Genomic DNA, 14,813 nt, shown 5'->3' on the forward strand with positions numbered 1-14,813 from the left:
AGGGAGCAGAGGGGTTTAGATGGGTTGGGAGTTCTGGGGGGGGCTGTCAGGGGGTGGGGAGTGGTTGGATGGGGCGTGGGAGTCCCAGGGGTCTGTCTGGGGGTGGGGGTGTGGATAAGGGTTGGGGCAATCAGGGTACAGGTAGGGGATAGGGTCCTAGGGGGCCAGTTAGGATGGGGGGAGGGTCTCAGGAGGGGGCAGTCAGGGGACAAGAGGCAGGGAGGCTTAGGCAGGGGGTGGAGTCCTGGGGGGCAGTTAGGGGCAGGGGTCCCAGGAGGAGGCAGTCAGGGGACAAGGAACGGGGGGAGGGTTGGGGGTTCTGAGGGGGGCTGGAAGTGGGCCGGGCAGGGGCGGGGCCAGGGCGGGGCTCCTCCCATCCTCTTTTTTGCTTGCTGAAATATGGTAACCCTAGGGGAAGGGGATTTTGGTCCCTGTTGCAGGAGCTGTCACCCCCACATTTGCCTGTCCCCTGTGCAGTAATTAATCCTGTCCCCCAGTCCCTCCCTTCTGTTCTCTCTGCACCCATTCCCTACCCTATCAGTTCAGCCACCTCAGTAACCTCCCCACTGCCCNNCTGGGGGGCAGTTAGGGGCAGGGGTCCCAGGAGGAGGCAGTCAGGGGACAAGGAACGGGGGGTGGGGGTGTTTGGGAGTTCGGGGGGGGGCTGTCAGGGGGCAGGGAGCAGAGGGGTTTAGATGAGTCGGGAGTTCTCGGGGGAGGCTGTCAGGGGGTGGGGAGTGGTTGGATGGGGCGTGGGAGTCCCAGGGGTCTGTCTGGGGGTGGGGGGTGTGGATAAGGGTTGGGGCAATCAGGGTACAGGTAGGGGGTAAGGTCCTAGGGGGCCAGTTAGGATGGGGGGAGGGTCTCAGGAGGGGGCAGTCAGGGGACAAGAGGCAGTGAGGCTTAGGCAGGGGGTGGAGTCCTGGGGGGCAGTTAGGGGCAGGGGTCCCAGGAGGAGGCAGTCAGGGGACAAGGAACGGGGGGAGGGTTGGGGGTTCTGAGGGGGGCTGGAAGTGGGAGGGGCAGGGGCGGGGCTAGGGCGGGGCTCCTCCCATCCTCTTTTTTGCTTTCTGAAATATGGTAACCCTAGTTTTACAAAATCTGTTTTCTTGATATAAAGATCATATCTATACCAAACTGGTATCATATACAAGAGGGATGTGTCCTAGGCTATGATAAGACATTCCGATCTTTCTGGTTACTTTTCCCCTAGATTTACAATCTACCATCTGCCATATATTTACAATTTGTAATTACAGACTTGTATCAAACATTCTGTACCAGGCACAATAATTAACTTATATACATCTTTCAAAACATAGTATAAAATAAAACAGGATAGAATATTAAAGTCAAATAGAAGTTATAACGCTGCATTACAGAGTCTGTGTAAACACACACTTTGAGGTAATAAACATTTTATGGCTATAAAGCCATATTTACCTTCTCTGATATTTGCTTGTCCTTGGAAAACAAGGTAGAAACCTCCTTGCTTGAATGTCTCATATAATTAAATAAACAAAACATATATGCATGTGAGGAACGTTTCTCAAAGCACCATATGTATGAAAATAATGTGAAATATATTGTAAACGTCAGTAAAGGCGCAGGCAAGTTGAATGACCCAATATTTAAAAATTTGTATTCATTTCATTTTTATATCAATATTAAGGTCTCTCCCTACGGTGGGCAAAAGGAGCTGGGGAGGGAAAGGAGGCGGGGGTGTATCACCCAGAATAATAAGTGGTTCTTTCACCACCTGCCGTGTCACTTTGTGTGTCTGAATGCCACATTGGCTCTGACACCAGTAGGCAGCCTGCATGGTCCCACCCTGGTAGCTAGATTCCCTTTTCTGCTCCAAGTTACTCCAGCCTCTGAACAACTTCCCAGCATGCCCCCTGCCCTAGAGGAGATCCGCGGACAACACCCCACTTAGATGCTGGCCCTGAGTTTCTGGAGAGCCTGCACTTCAAATCCCTTCTTTTTTAACAGGGTTTGCAGGCGTTTTTTTCCTTTTTTTCAGACTCTCTGGTCATTCCTGGTTACACAGAGCAGGGGGTTCCGAGACAGGGTTTTTGTTGCAGTTGCAAGCTGTGATGGTCCTCCTTTGTCTCTTCCTGGCTGGACAATGCTAGGTGCTTAGAGCCAGTTTCATGTAAACAACTGGCCTGAGCAGTGCCTTCCCTGCCTGATTGCCTCACCACACTGCTGGGAGGTGATGCCCTAGTTGCACTCCAGTTACAATTACAATGTTCTACTCGTGCACACATCCATTACCATAACCTGGGTGCAGATCTCCTAATGCCCGGCAAGATCAGGACATTACAAGCTTCCATACAAGACCTTACCTGACTTATTTCTATACACAATAACATTGTCTACAAGCAGTGGATTCAATTTAGGGTTGCCACTAGGGCTGTCAATTAATCGCCGTTAACTCACGCGATTAATTCAAAAAAATGTATTGTGATTTAAAATATTAATCCCAATTAATTGCCATTTCAACCATACTGTTAAACAATAATAGAATACCAATTGAAATGTATTAAACATTTTAGGGGTTTTTTTACATTTTCAAATACACCTCTACCCCGATATAACGTGACCCGATATAACACGAATTCGGCTATAACGCAGTAAAGCAGCACTCTGGGGGGGGCAGGGCTGCGCGCTCCGGCGGATCAAAGCAAGTTCGATATAATGCGGTCAGAGCCGGCTCTAACTTTTTTGCCGCCCCAAGCAAAAAAAATAAGCAGCACTGCTCCGTCAAAACAACCTCCCCGCCCAAGCACCGCCCTGCCTGGCCGAAACAACCCCCCCCCCCCCCCCCCCCCCCCCCGCTGAAACACCCCCCCCCCCGCCGAAACAACCCCCCCGAAGCGCTGCCCTGCCCCACTGAAACAAATAAAAAAAAAACCTCGAGCGCCGCCCTGCCGAACCAAAAGAAAACAAAAAACCCCGAGTGCTGCCTCACCACCCAAAGATTGGCTGCCCCTTACAAGGTGCCACCCCAAGCACGTGCTTGGTCGGCTGGTGCCTGGAGCCGGCTCTGAATGCGGTTTCACCTATAACGTGGTAAGATTTTTTGGCTCCTGAGGACAGCGTTATATCAGGATAGAGATGTATATTGATTTCAATTACAACACAAAATACGAAGTGTATAGTACTCACTTTACATTATTTTTTATTACACATATTTGTGCTGTAAAAAAGGTAAACAAAAGAAATAGCATTTTTCAACTCACCTCATACATGTACTGTAGTGCAATCTCTTTATTGTGAAAGTGCAACTTACAAATGTAGATTTTTTTTGTTACATAACTGCACTCAAAAACAAAACAATGTAAAACAAGTCCACTCAGTCCTACTTCTTGTTCAGCCAATCGCTCAGACAAACAAGTTTGTTCACATTTACAGGAGATAATACTGCCCGCTTCTTATTTACAATGTCACCTGAAAGTGAGAATAGGTATTAGCATGGCACTTTTGTAGCCGGCGTTGCAAGACATTTACGTGCCAGATATGCTAAACATTCGTATGCCCCTTCATGCCTCAGCCAACATTCCAGAGGACACACTTCCATGCTGATGATGCTCCTTAAAAAAAAGGTGTTAATTAAATTTGTGACTGAACTTCTTGGGGGAAAATTGTATGTCTCTGGCTCTGTGTTTTACCCACACTCTGCCATGTATTTCAGTTATAGCAGTCTCGGATGATGACCCAGCACATGTTGTTCATTTTAAGAACACTTTCACTGCAAATTTGACAAAACACAAAGGTATCAATGTGAGCTTTCTAAAGATAGCTACAGCACTTGAGCTAAGATTTAAGAATCTGAAGTGCCGTCCAAAATCTGATTGGGACGGGGTGTGGTGCTTGCTTTCAGAAGTCTTAAAAGAGCAACACTCCAATGTGGAAACTACAGAACCCGAACCACCAAAAAAGAAAATCAACCTTCTGCTGGTGGCATCTGACTCAGATGCTGACAATGAACATGCGTCAGTCCACACTGCTTTGGATCGTTATCAAGCAGAACCCATCATCAGCCTGTACACATGTCCTCTGGAATGGTGGGCGAAGCATGAAGGGACATATGAATCTTTGGCGCATCTGGCACGTAAATAGCTTGAGACACCAGATACAACAGTGCCAAGCGAATGCCTGTTCTCGCTTTCCGATGACATTGTAAACAAGAAGTGAGCAGCATTATCTCCCATAAATGTAAACAAACTTGTTTGTCTGAGCGATTGGCTGAACAAGAAGTAGGGCTGAGTGGACTTTCTAGGCTCTAAAGTTTTACATTGTTTTATGTTTGAGTCCAGTTATTTCTTGTACATTATTCTACATTTGTAAGTTCAACTTTCATGATAAAGAGATGGCACGACAGTACTTGTGTTACGTGAATTGAAATACTATTTCCTTTGTTTCTTTTTTGCAGTGCAAATATTTGTAATAAAAAATAAATATACAATGAGCGCTGTACACTTCGTATTCTGTGTTGTAATTGAACATCAATATATTTGAAAATGTGGAAAACATCCAAAAATATTTAATTAAATATTATAGTTTAACAGCACGATTAATCACAATTGATTTTTTTAATGGCTTGTCAGCCCTAGTTGCCACCTTTCTAATGACTGGTAACCAGACTGTCAAGGCCCTGCCCCTGCTCCGCCTCTTCCCCCCCCCCCCCCGATTAAAAAAAACAGACATCAGGGCTTATCAAATGGCACCGGGCGACACAAGCTGAAACTTGGACTGTCCACGTGAAACCCAGATAGGTGGCAACCCTAATGCAATACTTATGGGGAGGGTTCAGAACCCCCGTTATCACCTTGAGGTGTCTGGACCTTGTTTGTCACAGGGTGACAGATCGGATGAGGAGCTGGGGGGAGGTATTGGGAACCAGTGGGGTAGGGGGGATACAGATCTGATAAGGAGGCAGGATGTGGGTGGAGAACTGGGACTAGCTGGGCAAAGAGATGGGGGCAAGAAGCCAGAAGGCACGGACACTGAGATTGGCCAAGGCGCCTGTGGCGGGAGCTAGGCGGATGGGGAATGAGGGGAGCAGGGGGAGACTGGAGGCCAGGCTGAGGTAGAGAGACGGACTGGATGAAGAGCTGGCGGGGGGAACTGGGACTGACGGCCAAGAGATGGAGCCTGGGATGACAAAGCTGAGGAGTGGTGCTTTGGCTGGCTAGATGACAAACAGGGGACTGGGATGAGGAGCCAGGGGTGAGGCAGAGACAGGGACAGGTCGGAGGGAATGGGGCAGACGGAGAAATGGGCAGCGGAGCCAATGCCCACGAGCGCACACTCCCCTAGAGTTGGGGTTAGTTACATTTAGAGGACAAGCCGGCACAGCAATCACTAAGGGTCGCCAGCAGATGGCGACCGTTTCCTGCCTTTGGGCCAGCGCCCGGCCCAGTAACGAGCCCAGCCTATTGGCTTGATGTCGCTTTCTGCAGGTCCGAAGGACAGTGGCACCAGTGGGGCTGTGGGGAGGGCCTGTCCCCTCACCCTGAGGCATGCAGCAGGGGCCAACAAGACCCCCGCAACCTCTCTGACATGCACGCTCTGCCTGGTTTGGCAGGGAAGAGGGGGGCTCCTGGGGCAGAGGGGATGGTATCCACCTTCCAGTGTTTCCCCAAAGGTGGTTATGGGGACAGGGTCACAGGACAGCTCATAGAAGCTGTGGAAATTAACCCTTTCTGTCCCTCTACTACAAGCCCTAATGGTCTCTCAGATCGCTCTCCCTCTCTCTCAATCCTTTACCCTCCTCTAGCCCCTTTAAGGTGAGGATCTCAAGGGGCTTCACAAACCATCATTAACTGAACCTCAAGCCTCCCCTACCTCGGGACATTTTACATGTAGGGAAACTGAGGCACGAAACAGTGACGTGGTACTGCTCCCTAGGCCAGGCCATGGCTCAGTGTCACAAGGCAAATCAATCCCAGAGCCAGGAACACAAGCCAGGAGTCCTGACCCCCCAGTCCCCACATCTAACCGAGGGTTGCCAGTTTTGACTGGACGTATTCCTAGAGGTTTTCTCACATGACATAATCTTTAATCAAAGATGAATATTTAATTCCCGGTGACTTCAGGACAATCCTGGAGGGTTGGCAACCCCAGTCTGACCCCTAGGCCCCACCCTGTACACGGTGGGACCTAGGCCGTGTCCTTGGGAAGAAGAGGAAGGGCTGTAGATCCAGATGGACCCCTGAAGCCAGGAAGGCAGCTGTCAGGGGCTTGCCCCTGGCTGGTATCCGAGCGTTACTGAAGCTAGCAGGCAGGGCTGGAAACTTGTCCCCTGGGTGGGGTGATCAGGGAGAAGGATCTGATACCCTGTGCACACAGACTCAGCTGGGTAACAGAGGAAGGACTGTGGTTGTCTCTCTCTGTTTTCTCCCTGAAACAAGGAGGATCTGTGCTGTCCCTGAGCCGGGGCCAGGCCAGGGGAGGGAGCGCATAGAGTCAGCACCTGGGAATCTCACAGCTCTAGGAGGGGCAGGGGGCCAGGTAGGGGGCCTGGCTGGAGAGCAAACTCCTTCACTCCCAGGATGTTAGCAGAGCCGGTCTCCACGGGGCTGTTTCTACCTCACCCCGATGTAGGGTGACCAGATGTGCTGATTTTATAGGGACAGTCCCGATTTTGGGGTTTTTTTCTTATATAGGCTCCTATTACCCCCCACCCCCATCCCGATTTTTCACATTTGCTGTCTGGTCACCCTACCCCGATGTTATTTTCCCAGCTCGTCACTTCCAGAGGCTTTTTTGACCAGCTAAACTCCTCCTCGTTCACTCAGCCCCTCTCTGCCCCTTCTGCGGCTGCTTTATGTCTCCCTTTGCTGCGGGGGGGGGGGCGTTCTTTGGGGTAAACCCAGCTGTGATCAAATTGCCAGTCACCCCCCAAATCAGAGCAACCCAGCTGGATCAGGGCAGAAGGGGCGGCAGGCAGCGAGGGGAGAGTCACCTTAATGAATCCTGCTGTCAGAGAGAGGAAATAGCTGGTTCAGCTCCATGGGACCTGATCCTGCGAGGCACCGAGCGCCCTCCTCGTCAATGGGAGTCAAGCACTGGAATGAGTTCATGTGCATCTCCTGGCCGGATCCTGCCCCAACCAGGCCCTTTCCCGTCCCTGAGCACGGCATCTGCCCTGGGAAGGGGTGAGGGGTAAGGGGCCACCAGGAGGCTGGTAGGGGATGCAGGCGGCTGTCAGCCCTTCCCAGACCAGGACCCCATGTTGTGACAGATACAAGTTTAACCCCCTCCCACCCCGCCAGAAGGAGAAGAAGGAGAAGGAGAAGGAGCAGGTTCGTGCAGAGGGTGACCAGATGTCCCGTTTTTAAAGGGACAGTCCCGTACTTAAGCCCTCCTGCAGGCGTCCCAACATTTTCTTAAAAACGGGCAAATTGTCCCGTATTTTCTGTCTCTCTCCCCCTCTCCCCTCCAATCAGTATAGGTGGGTCCTGCTGCTGGCTGGATCCCTGCTCGCCAGCTGCCCACCCACTAGCGGTGAGTGGGGGGGTCCCAGTGGCTGGCGATGGGGGTGGGTGTGCAAGGCTGGTGGCAGGGCAAAGGTGCAGGGCAGAGGAAGGGGCCATTCCCCCTGCTGGTCCATCAGCGCAGCCCCCATTGTGTGCCAGCAGCCAGCAGGGCCCCGCCCCCCGGTCCTGTTTCCGGCCGGGGCTAGCTGTGAGCTGCGGTGGCTGGTGAGTGCAGGCAGGTGCCAGGCGACAGCTGGTTACGTGTCACCTCTGCTGCCCACCCATCGGCCCTTTGCGTGCCCCCCCTCACTGTCCTCTCTCTGAAACCCCTGCAGTCCGGTTCCCTGGGTCCTGGTACACAACGCAGCCTTAGGGCTTAACCCCTTCCGGCCCATGCTGTAGCCAGGGGACAGGAGGCGACTGGTTATGTCGGTGGCCAGCAGTAGCCTGGAGGTGTTAGCTGCCTTTCGACACTGGGCAGGAAGGGACAAGCTGCTTCCAGCCACATGGGGGTGGGGGGAAGAGATGAGCTCTGCAAAGCCGTGGGTCAGGTCATCCCTTCCCCCCTCCCCTGCAGCTGGAAGCAGCTCCCATCCCTTCCCTCGCACAAAGTGCCAAGAAGCTGCTGCTGGCCACATTCTGGTGTGAACCCTGGCAGAAATCTGGGGGGGGGGGCATGTGACCCTGCATGCCCCTCCACCTGTTATCTTACCAGGAGAGGCAGATCTGTCCTGGGGGCCCAGCCAAGCATGGAAGGTGGAGGGCACCAGGCAGGGAGGGTCGGGTTGGTCGGTCGGTCATCCCTCCCTGTGTGAGAAAGGTGTATGGGAGTGTGTGTGTCACCTCTCCCTGTGTGAACCCTAAAGCCTTAAAGATCAGAAGGGAAATAAAAGGAATCTAATTAGGCATTATTTCTTTTTAACAGGGGCTCGAATACGAGTAATTTTACCAGGTGTCCTGTATTCAGCTCCGGGAAATATGGTCACCCTACTCATGCCTCACAGCACAGGAGCCATCCCACTGGTGATCCTGGCCTGAGGAATTGCCCTTCTCCCAGCAGGAAGACATTTGAGAACCATCACGCTGGAGCATTAAGGGGGAAAAGTGGAACCTCTTTGGAGCCTAAGAGATGGGGTTTCCCCTGCTTCCCCATCCGGAACTGCTTCATGGGAACGAGCTAGTTAGGGGCCAGCGCGGAGGGTCAAAGGGCACAATCATGTGAGATGCTGAAGTCAGTGGCGGCTGAGCACTGGATCAGGCCCTAAGAGAGGATTGGGAGGGACTCGTCCACTAACCTAGAAGCCAGGCCCACACCCACAGAGACTCCCCAACCCAAGCCCCTTCACCCCCAGAACTCAGACAGACACCATGGACTGGCTGCATGGAGCATGGACAGAAGAGGAGCTGAGCATTTGTGGGGCTGAAACCATGAAAAGGGCCATCAGTAGGAAACACTTAGATCTGAAGGGGTGACAACCAACCCCCCCCCTCAACCCGCCTGCCCTCTCCACTTCCACCCAGGGCGCTTGCTGTGTCATCTGCTGGGGGCACATGAACCTCAGCCCCTCTGCTGCTGACTGGGAAAATCATGTCACCAGCACATCCAAGGATATCCCCAAACCACACACCAAGCTGTCCTTGAGCATCCTTGGTCTGCCAAAGAGAAAGGGGACCTGCTGCATTGCAGGAACCTCTCTGGATCCTGAGCTGAGCAGAGCAGCCCGGCTGGTGCCACAGCGTGAAGGCACGGTCCAGCTCAGCCACTCAGTGGATTGGTTTAGGCAAGCAGCACCCAACTGTACCCCCCCCAGCAAGAGCCATGTTAGCAGCTTGCCAGAAACTCACAGGTAGCCCCATGTGTATGAAGTGGACCAGATTGCTGCAGCCTGCCTCCTCTTTAATAAACAGGTGCAGTTGATAGATGCTACAGATCCCATCATGCCATGCTCCACTCCCCTGCACCCGAGAGCAAGATACACCTCCCTCCCAAGCCTGCATGCGGGGACACGTGTCTCTGCAGGCCATGCCCAGAGTAGGCTGCATGTGTGCACTCTGTGTGAAAAGGATGATAGTCAGCCAGGTGGAACGGTCTTTGCTCTCCTTTGTCAGGTACTCTTCTCCACCTCTCCTCCTCATCGCTGTTCAGCGATGACTTCACCTCCTCAATTATTAATCCTCTTTTTGCAGCCCCAGCTGTGGCTGGATTAAGCCCATTAAACCTCCTGTGGGACTGGCCCCAGAGAAGGAGGCAGGTTTCCAGGAAGCGCATTAGAGACAGAGGACAGACAGGGAGCCGAGACAAACAGAAGGGGAGGAGATGGCCTCTCTGAACAGCCTCCTCCATTTCCCATCAGCTGTGGTATCGGTAGCCAAGACAGAAGCAATGATGAGTAAAAGGGGCATCATGTGAACCATCTCCTTGCAGATTGCACCAGCCGAGCTGGAGCCTGGGAGAACATGACTCAGGATGCATTTTGGCTGTGAAATTAGCCATGGGATTCAGCCAGCAGGGGAGAAACATCTAGAACAAAGCCCAGGACAATTTAGCTCTCAAATCTGGATGTCTGACAAAGCATGCTTGACCTTTCTTCCCCCTTGGCTGTCCCCATTGCTTTTGGTAGCAGAGTAAGGGGATTTGGACTACATGGCTGTCCCCACGGTCAGGGAGAAGCTGCTGATCTCATCTGACTTGCACTTTCAAATCCTGGGGGTTCTGACTAGCTGGAGTGTCTCTGATGAAGTCACCGCTGATTAGCAGATGGGATGACCCATCCCTCCTACTCTTCTCAGCCACCTGTGCTCCATAGTGCACTGCGGCCATGTGGGCACACGGCGATGGCTGTGGGGCAATTCTCCCCTTTACACCACTCTGGTGACATAAAGAAGGCAGAAATGGCCCCTGCATACCCACTGCAAATGGGAGCTCTCCTGCTGGGGTACGGTTGCGCAGCCCCACTCCTAGGCCCCAACATAGTAGTGGGTGTGTCTGCTGCTCTCCATGCTGAGGTAAAGCCCTGCCATGGCAGTGTAAATGGCCCAGGGACATCTCCATGCTCCTGACCAGCACTTTGGCACAGCTCTAAAGTAGGCTGTCGGCAGAGAATCCATCCTAGGTTTTACACAGGACCCAATGCATGCTGGGAGTGTAGTGACTGCTGTGTGAACACTCCTGCAGTGCATGTAAGTCTGATAAAGCGCATAGGGCTGGAATCACTACAGGGTCTAGAGTTTTCAGTAATCTGGGAGGAAACATAGAAGAAGTCGGGGTCTTCGCCCATTGACCTCTCTGCCTCTTGGCTCTCCACCAATGAATGTGCATCTCTGGCATCCTGCAGGATGAACCCTCACTCCTTCTGGGACCATTTGAGTTGTGAGTTCCCTCAGTGTGTTTTTTATTTGCTGTGAGCCACGGGCAGGGGCCAGGCGTGGGACCTGTTACTGTTTCCTCCCTCTGTTCCTGCGCTGGGGCTTTACTAGGGTAGAATACATTTTAAAAACAGTTTTGTTTCCTTTCTAGCTTGTCAAAGTGCCCAAAGGCCTGGGGGCAGAGGCATCACATTTATGAGTGGTTGGTTGATCTCTTTCTGCCTGTCCCTGCCTGTTTCCTCTGTGCATGTCTGCATCACTGTTTCTCCAAGGCTGTGGCTTCCAACCAAAGAGCAGCTTAGTTAATAATACTTTGAGATTGTAGGAGCGGGGGACATGGGGGTGGGGAGGTGGAGAGGCACCGCTGCCTGCTCAGGGCACTGGGATGGCACTGGTGCCCCCAGAAGGGGCCTAGAGCAGCTCATGTCCTCTGGTGGCTGGAATCCTGTTGGAGGGCATAGGGAATGGCAGGCTTGGCTGAGAATCTGTACAGCCACCCCACAAGGCTGAGTATCACTATCTGTGTCTAAGGGCAAGGGGGGATGCTGGGGACTGGCTGAGGTACCCATAGTGCTCCACTCCTACTGCCCTGGCTGACATACCCACAATGCTCTATTCCTACTGCCCTGGCCCGGTACCCACAATGATACTGCTCTGGCGAAGATACCCACAATGCTCTACTCCTATTGCCCTGGTCAATGTACCCACAGTGCTCCACTCCTACTGCCCTGGCCCGGTACCCACAATGATACTGCTCTGGCCGAGGTACCCACAGTGCTCTACTCCTATTGCCCTGGTCAATGTACCCACAATGCTCTACTCCTACTGCCCTGGCTGAGATACCCACAATGCTCTACTCCTATTGCCCTGGCCAAGCTACCCACAATGCTCTACTCATGATGGCCTGACTGAGGTACCCACAGCGCTCTACTCCTATTGGTACAGCTATGCGCTGGCTGTCCATGGGGGACACGCCCAGCAGCCAATGAGATGGCCTTCTTTGACCGAGGGGCCCTGATTTAGGGAACCGGGGCAAGAAAAACAAGGGGGTGGGGGGTTGATTGGCAGAAGGTGGGTCTAGGGGGCAGGATCTGGCGGTAAGCAGCAGGGGCCGGGGCCAATGAGTGAAGAGTAGGCGGGGTAAGAGGAAGGTCTGTAAAGCTGGGGGCGGGTCGAAGGTGCAAAGGGCCAATGAGCGAGGAGGAGGCGGGAGAAAGGGGCGGGTCTTGGGGGGGCAGTTCTCTTTGGAGTAGCAGCTGCCTAGACCTGTGAGAATGGAGTAGGCTCGGTAAGGGGCGGGACCGTGAGGCTCCGGACGGGTCCCACTGGGAGTTCAGTTCGAGTAGCATTCGCACTGGCCAATGAGAGGCGGCAGGGCCGCGAGGCGGGAGGTGGCTCCCGGGGGGCGTGGCTGCCGTGTGAGCGGCAGGGGCGGGGGCCAATGCCGCGGGCGTGGGTCCCGCTAGCGGCGGGTAGCGGCTGCGGGGCGCGCGGCTGGCGGGCGGGCCGGGGCGAGCCGGGATGGACCGGGTGAGCAGCTCCATGAAGCAGGTGCCCAACCCGCTGCCCAAGGTGCTGAGCCGGCGCGGGGCCGGCGGCGGCGGCGGCCTGGAGGCGGAGCGCGAGGGCTTCGAGCGCAGCCAGGTACCGTGGGTGGGACCGGGAAGGGCGGGGCGCCGGGGCGGGGAGGGGGATGAGTGAGTGGGGCTGGTGGAGGGAGGGGCGTTGGGGGGGCTGGTGGGGGGGATGTTGTAGGGGTGGGGGACAAGGGGAGATGGTGTTGAGCAGTGGGGGCTTGGGGGGGTTGGAGGGGGCATTGGGGGGATGAGGAGTAGGAGCATTGTGAGGAGTGGGGGCATTGGGTTGGGGGATGCTGGGGGGGCTGAGGAGTGGGGGCATTGGGGGGATGCTGGGGGATGAGGAGTGGGGGCATTGAGGAGTTGGGGGGATGCTGCGGGGGGATTAGGAGTGGGGGCTGGGAGGGCTGAGGAGTAGGGCATTGGGGGGCTGGTGGGGGCATTGAGGGGGAAGCTCTGGGCCATGCAATATCGAGATACCCAGTTCCCCTGAGAGCCAGGGGGTTGAGATACCAGTGGGCAGAGAAGGCAAGACACAGACGTGACCAGTCTGGGAATCCAGCCCCAAAGGCTGTCCCCTCCCCAGTCTGTCTGTCCATCCGTCTAGGTGCCTTCTCTACCTGCAGTCGCTGCTGCTAACCAGCTGCTGTTATTCATATGCCCTGAGATGGCACCATGCCTTTGCCCGGAAGAGCCTGCTCTAAATTAGACCTGCAATAAACAGTCAGATGAAGCAAAGGGAGGGGCAGGGGAAGAAGCAGTGAGGCCCAGATATATAAAAGTATTGTTCCGTCACACAGAGAGCGAATCATCTACCTTCTGGTATTTTTAAGCATGCATTGAGATGGGGCAGAAGCTGAAAGTCGGAAACTGTAGCTCAGATGTTGGGAGAAAAGATGATTTTTGACAGACGGACACAAGAGCAGCAACTGGAGTCCACAGTTGTTGCAGTGTGTCAGAGCAATGAGAGAAAGAAGGCAGCCTCCTGGCCCCTTCATTGGGAGAGTTTTGCTCAAATTAGGGGAGTCGAGTGAAGGAAGCTAAGATTAGCCCTTGGTCTATCCTACATAGGACTAGCTCAGGCAGATCTTATTGGTCAAAGATTTCAAGTTTCCAGGAGTTTTATCTACCGTTGGATGTTTCAAAAATTGTAGCTGAACAGATGCTACAGTGGTGGGTAAAATAATGGCAGCCAGGGTGAAAATATGTGTCTATAGGACTTGTAAAGATGAGTGTAATGTCCTTTAAAAGGAGAGATTTCCATCTTGCAATTAACTCCAAATGCATATGCCTCACTGGTAATGCACACCAAGGTGCCCTCTCACATTTCACCTGTATCATTATATTGGTTTCCAGAGCAATTCCAGATAGGCATTAAATGTCCCTTAACCTTCAAGGCTCCTAGCTTTCATACAATGGCCTGTTTAATGGAATCAGTGATGCTTTTGATTCTGAATCTTCCCCGTTGCTTTGAAGCACTTATTTCAGTAGCTGTTCCACTATGCAGCAGGATTTATTATATGCCTTTTGCTTTGAAATGTCTTATACCTTGAGATTTGTGCAATTCACTAATATTCTAAAAGAAAACTCCACTCTAGTTATCCTTGTAGGGGGCATTTTTTTGTGTGTGTACAACATACACTTTGTTTTGTATAGACTAGAGGGTCTTGTGTTGGCTTAAATAGCATTGCACCCCCATATAGGCAATGCCAATATGCTAGCAGATTGTTATAATCTGAGTAGCTCTGTAACTGTGTATGTTAATATACATAAGGAACAATGTTCCAACGCAAATTACAACGTCCCTGCCTTTCAGCCTAAAGTCATGAGCAACCAGCACAGAGTGGCATGTGGTCTTTGTAGCTGTAATGCTTCTTGGAACAGGCAGGTTTTTCAGAAGGTTTTCTGGAAGAGAAGAGGAAGGAGACCTGGATGCTAATTGGGAGGCTGCTTTAGGCATAAGTGGGTCGGGGTGGCATGCAAGAAGGCTCAGACTCGGAAGCAGCGGAAAGTAACAGAGGGATCGGTTGGGAGATGCTTGGCCAGCCCAAAGGGATTATGTAGCAGGAGAGCAGAGCAGAGTCGGGGGAGAGTGCTGCAACTCATGTAAAGTAGGACCTTTGGGGAAGCTTCCTTATTGCTCTGCTCTTCGTGGAGTCATTTGCACCAGTGCAAACCGCTACCATTTTGATCTAGTGGGGATTTTATACCCACTTGCACTCACTGGTGTAAATGACTGCACAAGGGGCAGGGCGACAAAGAATCTGGCCCTCTGTGGGGAAGGCAGAGATTTGAGGAAGGAATGGAGGTAGCGCCGGCAGGGGATTGGGATTGCTGGTCAGAGCAGTAGAAGAGGAGGGGATCTGGCCAACAGTATTATTTG

The 14,813-nt window shown here is 53.0% G+C and overlaps 1 protein-coding gene across 2 annotated transcripts in view; it reads left to right on the forward strand.

The window, feature by feature from the left end:
- Positions 1-12,339: 12,339 nt before the first annotated feature.
- Positions 12,340-14,813, forward strand: part of HIP1 (huntingtin interacting protein 1) — a 123,354-nt gene continuing 120,880 nt past the window's right edge. For both annotated transcript variants that reach the window (XM_034752333.1, XM_034752335.1), the window contains exon 1: positions 12,340-12,497. In XM_034752333.1, coding sequence (XP_034608224.1) covers positions 12,375-12,497 — 123 coding nt within the window. In that variant the 5' untranslated portion in view covers positions 12,340-12,374. The remainder of the gene's footprint in view (positions 12,498-14,813) is intronic.

The sequence above is a fragment of the Trachemys scripta genome, chromosome 18 (genome assembly GCF_013100865.1).
Source record: "Trachemys scripta elegans isolate TJP31775 chromosome 18, CAS_Tse_1.0, whole genome shotgun sequence".
Classification (NCBI taxonomy): Eukaryota; Metazoa; Chordata; order Testudines; family Emydidae; genus Trachemys; species Trachemys scripta.